The sequence below is a fragment of the Glossina fuscipes genome, unplaced genomic scaffold (genome assembly GCF_014805625.2).
Source record: "Glossina fuscipes isolate IAEA_lab_2018 unplaced genomic scaffold, Yale_Gfus_2 1, whole genome shotgun sequence".
Lineage (NCBI taxonomy): Eukaryota > Metazoa > Arthropoda > Insecta > Diptera > Glossinidae > Glossina > Glossina fuscipes.
Window position 1 is genome coordinate 24,020,282 of NW_023998415.1, and position 15,532 is coordinate 24,035,813.

A 15,532-nucleotide genomic window follows, 5' to 3' on the forward strand; every position below is an offset into this window, starting at 1 on the left:
TCGATGAAATTCTTCAAAGCATTGAAAAAGCGCAGTACATTGCATTTTGACACGTCGTCGTGAAACTGAACGTTCGCCTCGAATTGAATCAGATAGCAAAAGACGTTGGATTTTTGAACACAACATGTATTAAGATTTGAAAATTTAAGCGATTAAATTTTCATCCGCGGATTGCTACTGAAACGAAACAAAACGGAGCCGTTAGCAATGATAGACGAATACACAATTCTCTTAAAGGTATAAGACGGCTTTCAAAGCGAATGCGTAAACATAGCGTGGAATTCGTCGTTGCCACCAAACTACGGGGACCGAAACAACAGACAAGTTTAAATTGGTTTTGAGTGCTTCTGTGTCGATTGGTATAATAAAAGGCCGATTTATCTCATAGGTTCCTCTGGATGTTGCACATATCTGCACAAGTCTAAGATACAACATCAGTAATATTAGATGAAGTACTCGGCTTTAGCAAAACACCAAGAGAGATTGATAAAAATGATTTGAAACATTCAGTTTTGCACGAGCTCATCAAGCATGGCTTTAAAGCTGCGCGAGATGGTTAAATCCCTTTTGAATTTTATTATGACTTGCGGATTAATTTTTTGTGTTATGCAAATTGGCAAACAAATTAAGTAGACATTGGAAATACACTGATCGCATTCAATGAAAAGAAAATGCTGCTCGTAAAGTTTTCACTCATAAAATCAAGTAAGTGTACACAAGGTCGCTACAACGCTATAAGTGACAGTAAAAGAAAACTTAACGTATGTGCGATAGAAACTTTCTTTTTTTTGAATTAATGAAAAATTGAAGCTGGAGTGTCACATGATTAACTTTCCTACTGCGGTTAATGGGAACGTGAACTCTTTATTCGCTACATATAATTGCTCAGCATAGTTGTAGACGAGATCACAAGATTTATTTTTGACCGAGAATCAAAAGTAATTGAATCTTTTTGTGAATTCATGACTTCTTAAAATTCATTTGCAAGAACGTTGTACGTCCTCGTCTCGCGCGAGCTATTAGTATACTGATGTGACTGTGTTCAAGTTGCTTGGAGAAATGGCTTAACTTTGAAAACGTTAACCAACGCCTCGCTTCTCAGCCTTTTATATACATACATATATACTTACCGTCTTGATTTTTTGTAATACTAATTATTCAGAAGTCATGATTCGATCGCAGACTCTCGTTCGTATAAATTTTCGCATATTAAATTAAATTAAAGAAAGCACCTCGACTGATCAAATCAAAGGATTAGTTTAAAGAGCAGAATACTACCCTCCAACCCCCCCACCAACCACCATACCCGACGCTTACGCCACCCCTCGCACATACGACAATATTCATTCATGATTACGTGATTGATTGATCGCAATGGATGAATCGTTGACCTATGTACAGCCTAACACGTGAATGCAATTTAATGGACTATGCAACGCAAAAGCATTCGTTCTCTTCAAAGTTTGCAAACGTCTCTTGGCACGTACTTATAGAAAAAAGTTTTATTAAGTTAACCACAACTACAATTACACGTCATTTAATAGGAAAGTAATATTTTTTAAAGCTTAAGTAGAAGAAAACGATTAAAAATACCGTTTACAAAACAACTTTCTTTCAAGCTTGATCTAATTATTTAAACTGATAAATAATATAAACATATATATATATATATATATATATATATATATACAACTATATACATGAGTGTATATATAGTTGTATAATAATATTTTAAAAGTTGCTACTTTTTCATAATACTAGAATATTTTCATGGATTATTAATAGTAATTTTTTTCTTTTCTCTTTTTTTTTTTATTTTTTTAATTTTTTTATTATAATAATATCACATAAACTTTTGTTCTGTTTGTTTACTTTTTGTTAATTTAATTTAATTGCATCATTCGCTTACGTCTTGTATGTATTATTAAGGTATATTATCAACTACGTTAAATATGATTTTTTTTAATATTTATTTTGTATCACCATTATCATTATCATTATCATTATCGTAATCATCATCACTATCATCACTTTATATTTGCATGTAGAAGTATTTGAAAACTTAACGAATACACATTTATTTGATTTTGCTTACTTTTAAAATTCGTTTTTTGTCGCTAATATTTTTTTAATATCTTTATAAATATTACAAGCAACAAGTAAAAAAAGGGGTAATATTCGCTTTTTTGCGAATCTCTTATATCGACCACTTCAAATTATATGCATAAATATTGAATGGCCCCATGAAATATTTAAAGGTGAATTTTTATCGAGTCAACATTTACTATTGTGATTGTATTTGAGAATTGTTAGCGGTTACTTAATGCGGGCCGAGCATTTTTTTGAAACTTGAACTGTCGTCAGAAATACGCTTTAAACTTATACGGAAGGCAAGTCGATACAAAACTGTACGGTAATCACGACCGCACCGTCTGGTAAGTACTGGTTTAGATAAAGAATGAACTCAGAACAATCCTATCAAAGTAACTTTGGATTCAGTGTAGATCCAATACCTTGTAATGCAGTCTCATTCCACTTTTAAATCCTCTTTATTACCTTTATTACTATGTAGTCTAAAAAGAAATGCTTGGATTAAGCACATTTTCAAAGGTCAAATCTGTGTTTGTTTGTCGAAAATGCTTCGGACAAATGCTTCTATATAAGATGAACTATTCCTCATCGTGGTAGAAGAGCCGTAACCAAAACGAAATACAGCCCCACTGCCTGTCCTTGCTACAAGAGATCTCTTCAAATGTCAGTAAAGTTGGGCAAACTCCTTTTTGTTTAAGAAGCTAAATAAGCTTGAGTTCCACATGATATGTAAAAAAAAAAAAAAAAAAAATTATCATCGAAAAAACTACGATGAGTTTATCGTCCAGTTGGCTATTTATTCAATACATATGTATGTATATATATATAACTGAGTGTGTACATAAATCTATATGTGTGGCATTGCAACTTGGAATTTACTTAGAACTTTGCTTTTATATCCGTTTTAAAGGAGGTTCATACCCATTTAATAATTACGCGTATTGAAAGGTCATAATGGCACAGATAACAGCTAAAACTTTCCGAAAAAGTTTATAAAAGGAAAACTATTGTTATCCATTTATAATCTATAAATAGGATTTTGGCTTTAAATTGGTACACGCACTAAGCGAACTATAACGTGAAGTCTTAAAAAAAAAGAAAAAAAAAAAAAAAGAAAAGGTGGAGTGACAAAGCTGCTTGTTGGCATCCGGAATGTTTTTCATAGTGAAATAAATATCTTTATTGGATTTGTCCTTTCGCCTGTGAGACTCAGTAACACGAATCAGAAACCCTATAATCTATAAGCGCACTTCATTGGCGCAAGTTGTGTCGATTTAATCGCTTTTGTGAGTCCGTCGTCTTGGGAGTGGGCATAGTCTGCCAATAATACACAGAAATTTATTAAATGCAATGGAAAATCAATGCTCGAATGGATCAACTGAATGATTTAGTTTGAAGTGGTAGGTGTATTAAACCTTCGTTTTAAGATGAATAAAATTTTCTTACTTGTTTCGCTTGTCTCTTTTTTCATTTGTTATTCGACCTTATTATGATATATCATTTAATCGTCGGTATATGTGTGAATATGTCACATACATATTGTTAAAATATTTAAGCAGAATACTAACTAATGTAATTACATTCATATTTACTTTCACTTCATGTTGTTTATATCATTATTTTTGCTTAATCGGAGGGATTACTATTTGTTGTTGCTGTTGTTGTTGTTGTTGTCGTTCTTTTTTAAAAATTTTCTCCTAAGCACAATTGACACGCTGTTTGTTTTTCCTCCATGCTTGCGTCCCTTTCTTTATGTGGTCAACGATGCTAATTATTTTAAATTATATTTTTATGTTGTTTTATTATTATTGTTATTATTATTATTATTATTATTTTCTTTATATAATTTGTACGTTTTAGGTAGATTTTCCATTTACTCACAGGCATAAATTTTATGTTTACTTAATGTAAAGTGTGGACTAATTAATATGGTGTTGCTGCGTGTTAGATTTCTGTGAAGTGAGAAAATGAATACATTTCAGATTTTTATTTTATCTTTCATTCGCACATCATACGTACATATATATATATATATATATATATACATATATATACTTACTTAATAAATTGTGGTAATATTGAAGTCCAGCCACCTTTATCTTGTTTCAAGGTTAAGTATAATTCAAAGGTGGAAACGGTACTGGGATCGACTTTAAAAGCTGCAATACGTCTAAAAATGAAAATAACAATATAAAACGACTATCGTTTGTTTATAATTCGTATTGAGAAAATGTAAAATACTTGATATTCGTTGTAGAGCAATTTGCACCATCACAAGTAAATATATAAAAAGCTTGTTGTGTTTGTAACTGTGGGGGTGTTGGCAGCGCAATGGCGACTATTTTATGTTATAATTATATACATTATATATATATAATATAAGCAATGTCTCGATTTTTTTTTTTTTTTTTTGCCATTGCGCTTGGACCACGTATGATCAACAGTAATGGACGTTTGTGTCAGCTTTCAGTTTTCTGAGTTTCAGGCGAATGAGTGAATGGTCTGACGTTTCAAACCTCAAAATCCATTAGATTTGCTCAGAGATATATTAGATTTGCGCACATGTATAAAAGACGATCGAAATTTACATAAGACGCAGGCAGTAACTGGCCGCCCAGAGCGAGGACCAGATCAGAGAGAAAAATCTCTTTTATGCATCACATAAAAAATTCAGAATTATACATGGATTTTATATATATATATATAATTACATTTAAATTTTACGAAATGTTCGATGTGCAGTTTTTATCTGTTGCAATTAGAAGTCAAAAAGCTAGGATTCTTCCCATTCTTATACAGTGGGTACGAAAAGTGATAAGTTCGTATATGTATGTTGCTTTCGAATTTATAAAAATATGACTTAGCTATATATTAGTTTGGGGAAAAAGAAATCCATTATTTTTTCGGTAGATGGCTGCACTGATAGATTTCTCGTAAAGTATCGATCAAACAATTTCAGATTTATGCTCATTGCAAAGGTGACATTTCGCAGTAAGAAAAATTCTTTTGCTATTTTTTGTTTGGTGCATTCAGTTGTGAGTTACAGCGTGTTAAAAATGGAAGTGAACAAAGAGAAAATTCGGCCAATTATGTGCAATTTTGGTTTCGTAGATTCCGTTCAGGAATTTTTGATTTTAAAGATGCACCTCGCACAGGTAGGCCGGTCATCGAAAATGTCGATAAAATCGGAGAAATGATCGAAGTTGACCGGCATGTTAGCAGTCGTAACATCACCCAGGAGCTAAAAATCGACCATAAAACAGTTTTAAACCATTTACACAAAGCTGGATTCAAAAAGAAGCTCGATGTTTGGGTGCCACACCAATTAACAGAAAAAAACATGATGGATCGAATTTCCATCTGCGAAGCCTTGGCCAAACGAAATGAGATAGACCCATTTCTTAAACGGATGGTGACTGGAGATGAGAAATGGATCACATACGATAACCCTGTGCGAAAACGATCGTGGTCAAAGAGCGGTGAAGCTCCTCAAACGGCCAGGAAGGTTTTGCTATGCATTTGGTGGGACTGGATGCGGGTTATTTATTATGAGTTGCTTCCATATGACCAAACGCTTAATTCTGATCTCTACTGTCAACAAGTGGACTGTTTGAAGATAGCGATTGACCAGAAACGGCCAGAATTGGCCAACAGGAGAGGTGCCGTGTTCCACCAGGACAACGCTAGGTCACACACATCTACAGTGACTCGCCAGAAACTTCGGGAGCTTGGTTGGGAAGTTTTAATGCATCCGCCATTCAGTCCGGACTTGGCACCAAGCGATTATCATCTTTTCCTTGCATTGCAAAATTTCTTTAATGATAAAAAATTGGAATCTAGGGAGGATTGTGAAAATCGACTACTAGAGTTTTTTGCAAATAGAGACCACGACTTCTATGAGAGAGGCATTTTGAAGTTACCTTTAAAATGGCAACAAATCGTACAACAAAACGGTGCATATTTGACCCAAATCGGACAATCCGAAGCATGTTAAATAAAGTCCTGAAGTTCATATAAAAATAATGGATTTCTTTTTCCCCAAACTAATATATATATAAGTAACTTATGAAATTTTTAAAAAATTTCAGTTTTTTAGTATTTCAATATCAGTTCATTGTGGTTTGGAGTATGATTTGTATATTCTTTTATATTTACATCGAAGACTGCGTTCTATCTTAGACTCATATTTTTCGGAATGAACAGATTTAGCTCAAGTTAGATATAATGTAACTTAAATGCCAGCATTGCATGCGAATGATTTTTGCCTAAAATTAATGTTCATGGACAAGGCAGTAATTATAGGCATTTTCTTGTCCCCCGCATTCGCAAGTAGAAATGAATGGCATTTTTATTTGGTTTACTAGGATTCGGTTAGCATTTTATTATCAAATATGAAATAATTTTAAAATATATATGAATTTTACCTGACATTGCCCGTATCATCTGCAAAATCAATGAATATTGCGCATCCTTTAACACCACATGGTTCTCTCTCTGAGGTCTTTATCATTTCGGCTGCTATACGTGGTGTTAAGTCCCATGGTAACGACACTTCCGTGCAAGACAAATGACGGCTTTTAGCAGCTCGTAATTCTGCCTGTAAACGCTGCGAAAGTTCATTTACAGCAGCTGCATCAATATCATTAGAATGTGCAATGCCAAAGTGTTCAGTGGCTTCGGTGGGTGTTGACAAATTCGATGAGGTTGGCGATGGCGTCAAAGCTGACGGATACATTGATGACATTGCCGTGTTTGTTGTGCTTGTATGTGGTGAACAATGCAGTAGATTATTGTTGTATGTGTAAATAGCATTGTTTGCGGACTTAATGTGTGTTGGAGTGGTTGAAGTTTCCATGGTGGTAGATTGCAATTGTTGGTGTACTTGGGGACGAAGGGAATGGTTATGTTGAGATTCAATACCATCAACAACGTCTACAAATTCAGTGGGCGCGCTCTTATCCTCTTTAATTCCAGAAGCTGCTAAATTCGACAGTTGGGTTTCTGGTGGTGGTGAAAGAGAGCCTGTCCAATCTAAGAAAAAAAAAAAAAAAAAAAAGAAAAGAAAAAACAAAAAATAAAAACAAAAAAAAAAAAAACGGGCGACAATATTAATTCATAGGTTTAACTATATATACTTTTACGTCCACTATATTTGCTGTGGACTTTTTGTCATTTAGTTTTTGAGAGGCGCGTTTTTTGCCCTTTAAAATCTCTCTGGATGGCTTATATGTGTACTCAAAAAAATCGGGCAACAGCTGTTCTTATCTCTATTAATAAAACTTGTGTAAGGCTTGCACTAAGTGTTACACAAAAGATTTTGCAAGGCAATCGTAACTTTGTGTTTACTTTAAGATTTCTTTATGCGACTATTGGGGGGCTTCCGTTAATTTTGATCAGCGAGTTTTACAGATAAAAATGATAAAGTAATGCGCAACACCTGGACACATAATGGTTAAATTCGATGATTTTGATCTTTCTCTGCATAAAATAACTGTTCTCCATTTGGTAATATTGATTTATTGAGCGTATGGAGGGAGCGGTTAAAATTGTGTCTTCGACTTTCATTATTTTTGGTCGTTTAACTTGAACAAAATCTGATGGCGAAGCCCATCAAACGCTTTTGGAAGCTGTTCCTTCATAGCCCAATGGCCATTTTTTAGCTGCTTGTTGCAAGAGTTGTCAAGGATACACAATTGCAGCTCGAATGAGAAATTTTGCCGCACCCAGTGTACTCACCAGGCGTGGCTGGCACGCAGTTTCGCAAAGTTGAAGAAACGCGAAAATGGGTCGATAATTGGATCGCTGCCAAACCAATAGAATTGCTTTCGACACGATATCGCCATGTTGCTAGAAAATATTTCCTCTGGTAACTTACTAGCAATGTCAGAAATATCAAAAGAAAAAATATCATTCAATTTGATTTCAATCATCATCGTATATCTTACTTTCAATCTTACTTCGAAACTGTGCGACCGGGAGCACTTCGATATCAGTATGTCAATAAGGAGGCGAAAAGGCATTAATTATTGTAGTTTGTGCAAATCGCGACTTTTCAGATTTGAATGGCTATAATGCTGTTGAGAATTGAATAGATCCCTTTCTTGCCGAGCTAAGAGTAGCGAATATATTGCACTTTGTTGAATAACGGAAACGGGACGCATATCTACTTAGTTTTGTGTCATGGCGGATAAAAAAAAAAATCATTAAACGGTCAAACTAAAGACTTGATAGATAAGATGTTAACGTACCTGCAGATTGATGGGTGATGTCATTACCTACGAAGGTCATGACTCAGACCATTCTGATATTCCCTCTGGCTTCTCTTCAATTGTCGGATATTAATTATGTTAAATGCTCGCGTACATGTTAAAGGGCATAAGGCAAATACTATATCGTATAGGATAACACTTTTAAGTTTTACGCAATAGTTTTCTATCGAAAATTTGGATTCATATCAAAGCAAGACGAAATTCACGAGAAGCGCCACTTTTCTTATTTAATAGAATGTGGAATGTTGCCCAATTGTTATGAATAATAACAAGCGGACACGATACAATATACGAGGTGCAAACAACACTGATGGTGGCTTCACCGTGTGATCTGAATATGCGTCTCGTTCTCACTTGGAAATACTGTACACCACTGTGTGGTGTATTGTATGTTGATTCAAACCTGCGAAACAGTTGAACTAATCCCATAGAATAGAATGACCAAAAATATATGACAAATGACATGATCAGATTAAATTTCAACATGATGGTGATCGATCCAATATTTCAAACTTTCATAAGAAAAACTTCGTTAACATTAATCTTCCCAATCTTCCGTCATTATTTACCAATTATTCACTGTTCCCTTTGTATATATGTATATAAAAAATATACTAAAGCACATTATTTTCACATCAATGTCTAGTTTTACAAGCAAAAGAAAAGAAGAACGCTTAATACACATACATACACTTAATATCAGTTCAATATCATGAATATTTAGCTTCCCTAGAACATTATTATAAGTTTAATTTTTGTTATAAAGAATGGTTTTAATTACATTGAGAGAGTCGGACTGTCTGCTGTAGGGTGCACGTTTTCATTCGTATAAGGTTGCATCAATTTTTTTTTTTAATTGTGGGTGGACGCGAATCGTCCATTTTCAGGTTCGGCTTTCGCGATTATGGATTCAGACCGGAATTCATAAAATACAACATCTCGCCGCTGTAATGAATTGCTAACAAGCAAAGCGAACTATTTGTGTTGGATAGAAGAATTGCTTTTGTCTTTTAATTAATATTGAAACGGAAAGGCAACGGAACTTCACTAAAAATGAAAATATGGATTTGCAAAAAGAAAAAAAAAAGAAAAGAGAAACGAAAAGGTGAAGACATCATATATATGTATGTAGAAAGGCACTCCAACAAATATGCTCATATTCTCCATAAAAAGGGTAAAATATATATATGTATATGTATATGCACATACGCATCTAAATTATATATTTATGCACTCATGCACATGCACATATATAGCATATATGTATATATATATATATATATACGTATATATTCAGTTAACGCGCTTGTGTATTCGCTTGGTGAATAAAATAACTAAAATGAAATGTACTTGAGGGGTATTAAGCCAGAAATAATGTTACTTACTGTACATGTACATGTACAATCATGCACATATGTGCACATACATATCAAAATTCCTATAGAAACTTGCGTATGATTAAAGGCTTGAACGAGATTGTTTGACAGGGAACCGTGTTCGCATTCATATAAGCACGTGTACGTGCACGTCAATAAACGCACATGCAAACTAGTACATATATATATATATATATATATATATATATATATATATATATACATGTTGCACTTTTTGCTTGCCTTGCTACTAACTTTGCTTTACGGTAATTACAGTGACACACATAATAAAAACTACCGGCAATATCCTTCATCGTAATATAGTTGTTTGTTTGTTTCAGTAAATTTATGTGTATATCGGAGCATTCTATGTCATATGCAATGGAAATAAATTATGGAAATTTATTATTATTATTTTCGTTTTTCTTGCTTTTTCTTGCCCTGCTCAGCAAATTTTTACTCAATTGTAAAATTAAATTGATTGCAATTTGCCGGAATAAAATAAAAACCACAAAAATTAATATTTGAAGAGAAAGGAAAGACGGCAAATTAAAAGCGAAAACTTCAGTTGAAAAGAAATTTATTCGTTACCTTATCGACAGGGATGGGCTGCAAAGTTTCGCTTCCGTTTCCCATTGCAGCCATACGTATTATACAATCGTGTTTAGATTATACGAATCTCTAGCTATTGCGGCCATCCGTTAAGCGATAGGGTTAATGGGGAAGCCGCATAATCAATACGGTCGTTGATGTTGAAGTAAAAGAAAAAACTTTGCATAAAAAACGAATTCTGAGAAACTCTATTTTCATTTGCAATGACATCAAGAAACCGGTTGCATTTTGCACACGTTCATAACTATCAAGTAGAAGAATAATAGCACTTTTTCAACGAACCTATGGCAAAAGGAGATTTTACTTGTGAAACAAACACTCATAGCACATAATGTTTACGGAAATTCCGGAGAGAATGAAGTAAAGGCAAGTAAACACGCTCTAGCTCCTTAGATACAATTCTTTACTTACTTTTGTAACAAAATATCCAAAATTATAGATCCTTACCATGCGCAAAAGCTTACAACTTTCATGCGAAACTTTTCAAGGCAATTGATCAGAGAAATGAAAAGTTAGGCATATTTCTTTGTCAGATTATGCAGCGAATTTCCTAAGGCCGTAATATATCATAGGCAATAAGTAAGCAAAGACAATAAACCCTAAATTTATTAAAGTCACTGCTTTCCCTTTTCCAAACTTTACAAGTCACGACTTTTACTTATTTATAATTCACGTTTGACTCCGGATAGTACACATCGTTTACTTTGATAGTAGTTATACTAAGTGCTGAGTCGGTAAAGGCATAACACCAACCAAAGTAAGCTGTGCCCGCTTTTCTATCTGTTTTCTATCACTTCTTTCCACTTGTCACCGCACTACGGATATGGGGAACATTCCCTGATTGATTCGTCATATAATAATAAAAAAAAAAAAAAAAAAATAGTGTTCTGACTCATCATAATGTAATTGTCAAAAGTGACCAGAGGCATTATCCACTTAAGAGAGATTTTTCCCATCGACAAATGTTCGTGCGAATTGGTGGATGAGTTGACTTCTTCTTGGGTACTTTTTTTAACTTTTCTCTGACCATAGCTGAATTCGGACGGTTTAAGACTTGTTCGAAATCAAGAAACCATCGATAAATTTCTGCTTCAGACGGAGAAGAAAGCAGAAAACAATGTTTAACCAGCAGGGGAAATTCTTTTTAACTATTGTGTAAAAAAACCTATAGAGAGAAAGAGACCACCATATTTTTCGCCAAAAAATCAACGCGACATTGCAGTTTATCATGGGTAAACGAATTTGGAAAATTTTAATTGGATAGAATCACCATTCGAACTCCTCCCATGTAATATTTCTTATGAAAAATAAGGTCACTCTATGCCATATATGACAAGAAGGTCTAATTTTCAGTAATTTGTAATCTATTGGAACGGAATAGATGAAGAATTGTAATTAGGCGCAGCAAGATATATCTAAGGTATTTCATTATCGACTTTGCTAGACAATGAAGTTGTAACTTGTTCGAGGTAATGTAAATGAACGGGACAGATACGGACGGGCGTTAAATTTTATCCGCCAAGCCCAGCTAACGTTTTCTATGCTAATATTTGCGGAACATGCATGCTATACTGCGGTCAAAAAGTAGTAGGGTTAGTCATTCGACATTTAAACAACAAGTGTTACAGTGTCGGTATTACACTTCCTGCTAATAGCTTCAATAGCTAATGAGATGCCATTGTTTTCCTTTATATGAAAAGATATATTTTTCGTTTTTGAAACTGGATGAAAAATTCGGTAAAAAAATTGTTGCAGATATTGGTTCAAAAATTAAATTTCGATTTCGGGAATACCGAATAGGCGCTGGTGACAGTGGGCCCAAGGACTTCTGATTGCCATCGATTGTTTAAGGTGGGCAGAGAGCACTTAACTAAGGTCACATCAAGAAATTCAAGAAGCTGCTGCTCAAAAATTGTGGATTGCTAATTACAAAGACCTTATCGCTATGCTGCAATAACGCATTTGGAAGACTATTTGATCTTCGAACGCGTCCCAGGATAATTATTAACCTTTTCAGAGTGCAACGGCCAGAAGGGACTTTTTTTTTTGCCAGAAATTCAAGTCTGACCGTTCTAGAACCACATACTAATCGGACATCTGGCTATTGTCGAAAATCGAAAAATCGATCTGAGAACGTTGATTTGAGTCGATTGGAGAAATGAAATCCGCTTTATTAAATAAAACTAAACAGGACTAGCAATGGCATTGGAAACTTTCTACGCAAACATGAGTCCGGGTGTATCGAACCTAAGAAAAACGGCCCTTGACTTGAGAAGGCCCGCTCAATTTAAATATTGTCTCCTCTTATCGATATTCTGTTTGCTTATTGCGAGCCGATCGTTTATTTTCTCACTGAAGGCTTAGATCGTGTTGTAAAGTATTTTAAGCCGTTAAGTTTTCAACTACGGATTATAAATTGCATTTGTATGTTTGCAGTTGTGCCTAGTTGTAGACTTGATCAGTGTAGCAATGGCCATAATGATAACAGACAATTATATAGAATTATAATCTAAACTGTAGTCTAACTATCGAAAGGGAAACTATAAAGTGTGATGAAAATTTATATCATTATTTAGAGACAGAAAAAAGAGCTTTAAGGGATTTTTTTTCAAGAGAGAGTAAAAACCCAACGATGGACTTGCATGAATTCGGAACTTAATTAAGTGTCGGTGTAAAGTTTCAATATAGACGCAAATGTCCAAATCAGTTTCGTTACTCAAGCTGATCAAAAATATTAACGCACTTTGCGATCTTGCAGATATGTGCATGTATTTTATAAATATAGTTTTTTTTTTCTTTTTTTTTTTTTAAATTTTATCCTCTCTTCAATACAACAAATAGTAGCGATCATGAAAAGTTCGATTAAAAAGCGAATATAACTTTAAGGTCTGTTGAATTTAATTTGACGAAAGCAAAAATGATGAACGCAGTGTCATGATATTAACGGGCGGCTAGAGGGGCTGGAAGACTTGACTAAATATTTGTATCATTACCGTTGCATATGTTATATAGTCCCTGCGCTGCGAGTATAAAAAGAAAAGAAGGAATATTTGAAGGAAACTTTTCCTTCTTAATATATATATATATATAACTAGAATGGGGTCACGACATAACTGTGCATTTTTGTTAACTTTGAAGCAATCATGATGGCTATCAACAATTCATATACGTAGGTATATATATTTATTGATATATGCGAGGGGAAAGTTGACATCATTTTAAAAGTTCAAAAAGAAAGGTCAAAATGAATTTTTTAACGGAAATTTATAAATACTTACCTTTGACCTTCGCTGAACCAATAACACCAAACTGCTGTTGATGTATGTGATGATTTTGTAATGATAGCACTTCCATTTTCATTAGTAGTGAAGCAAAGATTTGATCGATGCCGACCAAATCGGATGAACGGTTCGCTGGTGTAGTGGTGACAGTAGAGTTGGACGAATCGAAATGAATCGAATTGGTTGCGATGATCGGACCTGTAGGGATAACCGATGAAGTAACGGAATCAGACGTCAAATGTGATGAATGTGATGATGGGGTCGCTGCATTATAATTCGTGATGGGATTGCTATGTTTACATTGATTTATAGAAGTTGCTTCAGCAGCAGCTTCAGTTGACGTGCTTGATGGTAACGTGATGACGGCTTTGTTTGTACGAAACAAAGAGAGTACGGCCGGGTTAGTCTCAATTTACTTTTGACTCTATATCTGTGTGTGTGCATAAAATTCATTTACTTTGCACAACATTTCTTTCTTCCTTCCTTTTTTTTCTTTCGTTTTTCTTGTTTTATTTATTTATTTATTTATTTATTCATTTATTTTTTTCATCTATATTCTCACCTAGAAGGATGCAGAGAATCGTCAACAATTTAATAAGATGAAGTTTGCAGGACGAGTTTTTTGAAAGATTTCTAAAATTTTGTGTTCTTCATAAAATTTTCTACTCGAAGGTTCTTAGAGGAGATTTCCAAAAATTAGAGTCGAAGAATATTCGAATTAAAGCCATGTATAACTTAATGCATATATGCGAGCATTTTTAGTTACTCACATATATAGATTTGGTTTTGATAGTAGTTTTACTGCAGGACCCCACGCTGTAATTTTGATTTTTTGTACGTTTTTATTCAGCTAACGAGAGAGATTCTCTCCTATCTCGTTTGCAAAGCTTTGATTAATGTTTCTTTACTCTTTCAAAACTTTTGTGATTGTTTTCCGTTGCATTTTTTCTGTAGCAAAAAGCGGTTGCTAAGGGCCCAGAATGATTGCGAATATCTAAAGTAATTTTTATATCTTTCATATATGAAATAAAATCAAAAAGAAGGCGTTATTGAATTTTCTGGCATTCACACATAAATCACAGATTTCGCTTTGTTGGTAAAAATCTATAGCTCAAGATACACATTCACACAGATTTATTTATCTTAAAGCCGTACTAAGGCGAATGTACATATGCATGCATACAAACATACGTACATACGGCCGCGTGCAATCAACTGTTTCTCTTTGCTTTAGTTAACACACAACCCGCTTTTTCCCATATTCACACATTCACCATTAGCGCTACAAAGCTACTATTCCGGCCGGTTACTAGCCAAGCATTTTATAGATTTTCCTTCTTTGTGCTCGCAATAAGATTGAGTTTTTATTAAACTGCTCGATATTTTCACTCAACGTATATGAGAGGGAGCGCATGTGCTTTGCGAATATGGAGTTTCGTTATTAAAAGCGGTGGTTGCGCTTAAGAGAGAGAAAACATATAAAATCTCTAAGACCGGCTGATGGCACATATGTTCTTGTTTGTTATATTTGCACAAGGAAAAAACAAAAAAAAAAAAATGAAAAAGAAGAGGAAGAGGAAAAAGAGAGTTAAGTTATTTTTTTGTGCATGTCACGTAAATACATACTGGAGCGCTCGTCATCGACATTAAAATGCTGTGATGAGCGCACTCTCTCTACCCTGCTCCATCTACAGCTGGTAGATATGCACTTTAAAACGAAAAAATTTTATTGTCGGTTCGAATTTATGTCTTTTCGCAAAGATAATTGCCCGGAATCGATCAGGAATATATAAATTCTAGGAGCCAATGTCGGCTGTTCATTGTAAATAGCATGACAAACCTAATTGGACAATATTGGGCCGCATTGAAGCTCACTTGGACTTTAAACTTTCATTTTTTGATT

At 34.2% G+C, this 15,532-nt stretch overlaps 1 protein-coding gene across 1 annotated transcript; it reads right to left on the reverse strand.

The window, feature by feature from the left end:
- Window positions 1–1,844: 1,844 nt before the first annotated feature.
- On the reverse strand, window positions 1,845–14,941 carry LOC119631272 (protein charybde-like). The gene is made up of 4 exons (XM_038023329.1): window positions 13,627–14,941; window positions 6,516–7,122; window positions 4,151–4,261; window positions 1,845–4,043 (listed from the first exon to the last, which is right to left on the reverse strand). Exons 1-4 carry the CDS (start codon window positions 13,706–13,708, stop codon window positions 3,965–3,967), a joined length of 879 nt encoding a protein of 292 aa, XP_037879257.1. The 5' UTR covers window positions 13,709–14,941; the 3' UTR covers window positions 1,845–3,964.
- Between the last annotated feature and the right edge of the window lie 591 nt (window positions 14,942–15,532).

What these genes read in the sequence shown, in the direction of transcription:
- LOC119631272 (XM_038023329.1), bottom strand. Translation starts at nt 13,708, where the DNA reads ATGAAAATGGAAGTGCTATCATTACAAAATCATCACATACATCAACAG. An exon ending in TGGTTCAGCGAAGGTCAAAG is followed by an intron (nt 7,123 to 13,626) that starts GTAAGTATTTAT and finishes TTTTTTTCTTAG; the next exon opens with ATTGGACAGGCTCTCTTTCA. An exon ending in ATATTACCACAATTTATTAA is followed by an intron (nt 4,044 to 4,150) that starts GTAAGTATATAT and finishes CTCACTTCACAG; the next exon opens with AAATCTAACACGCAGCAACA.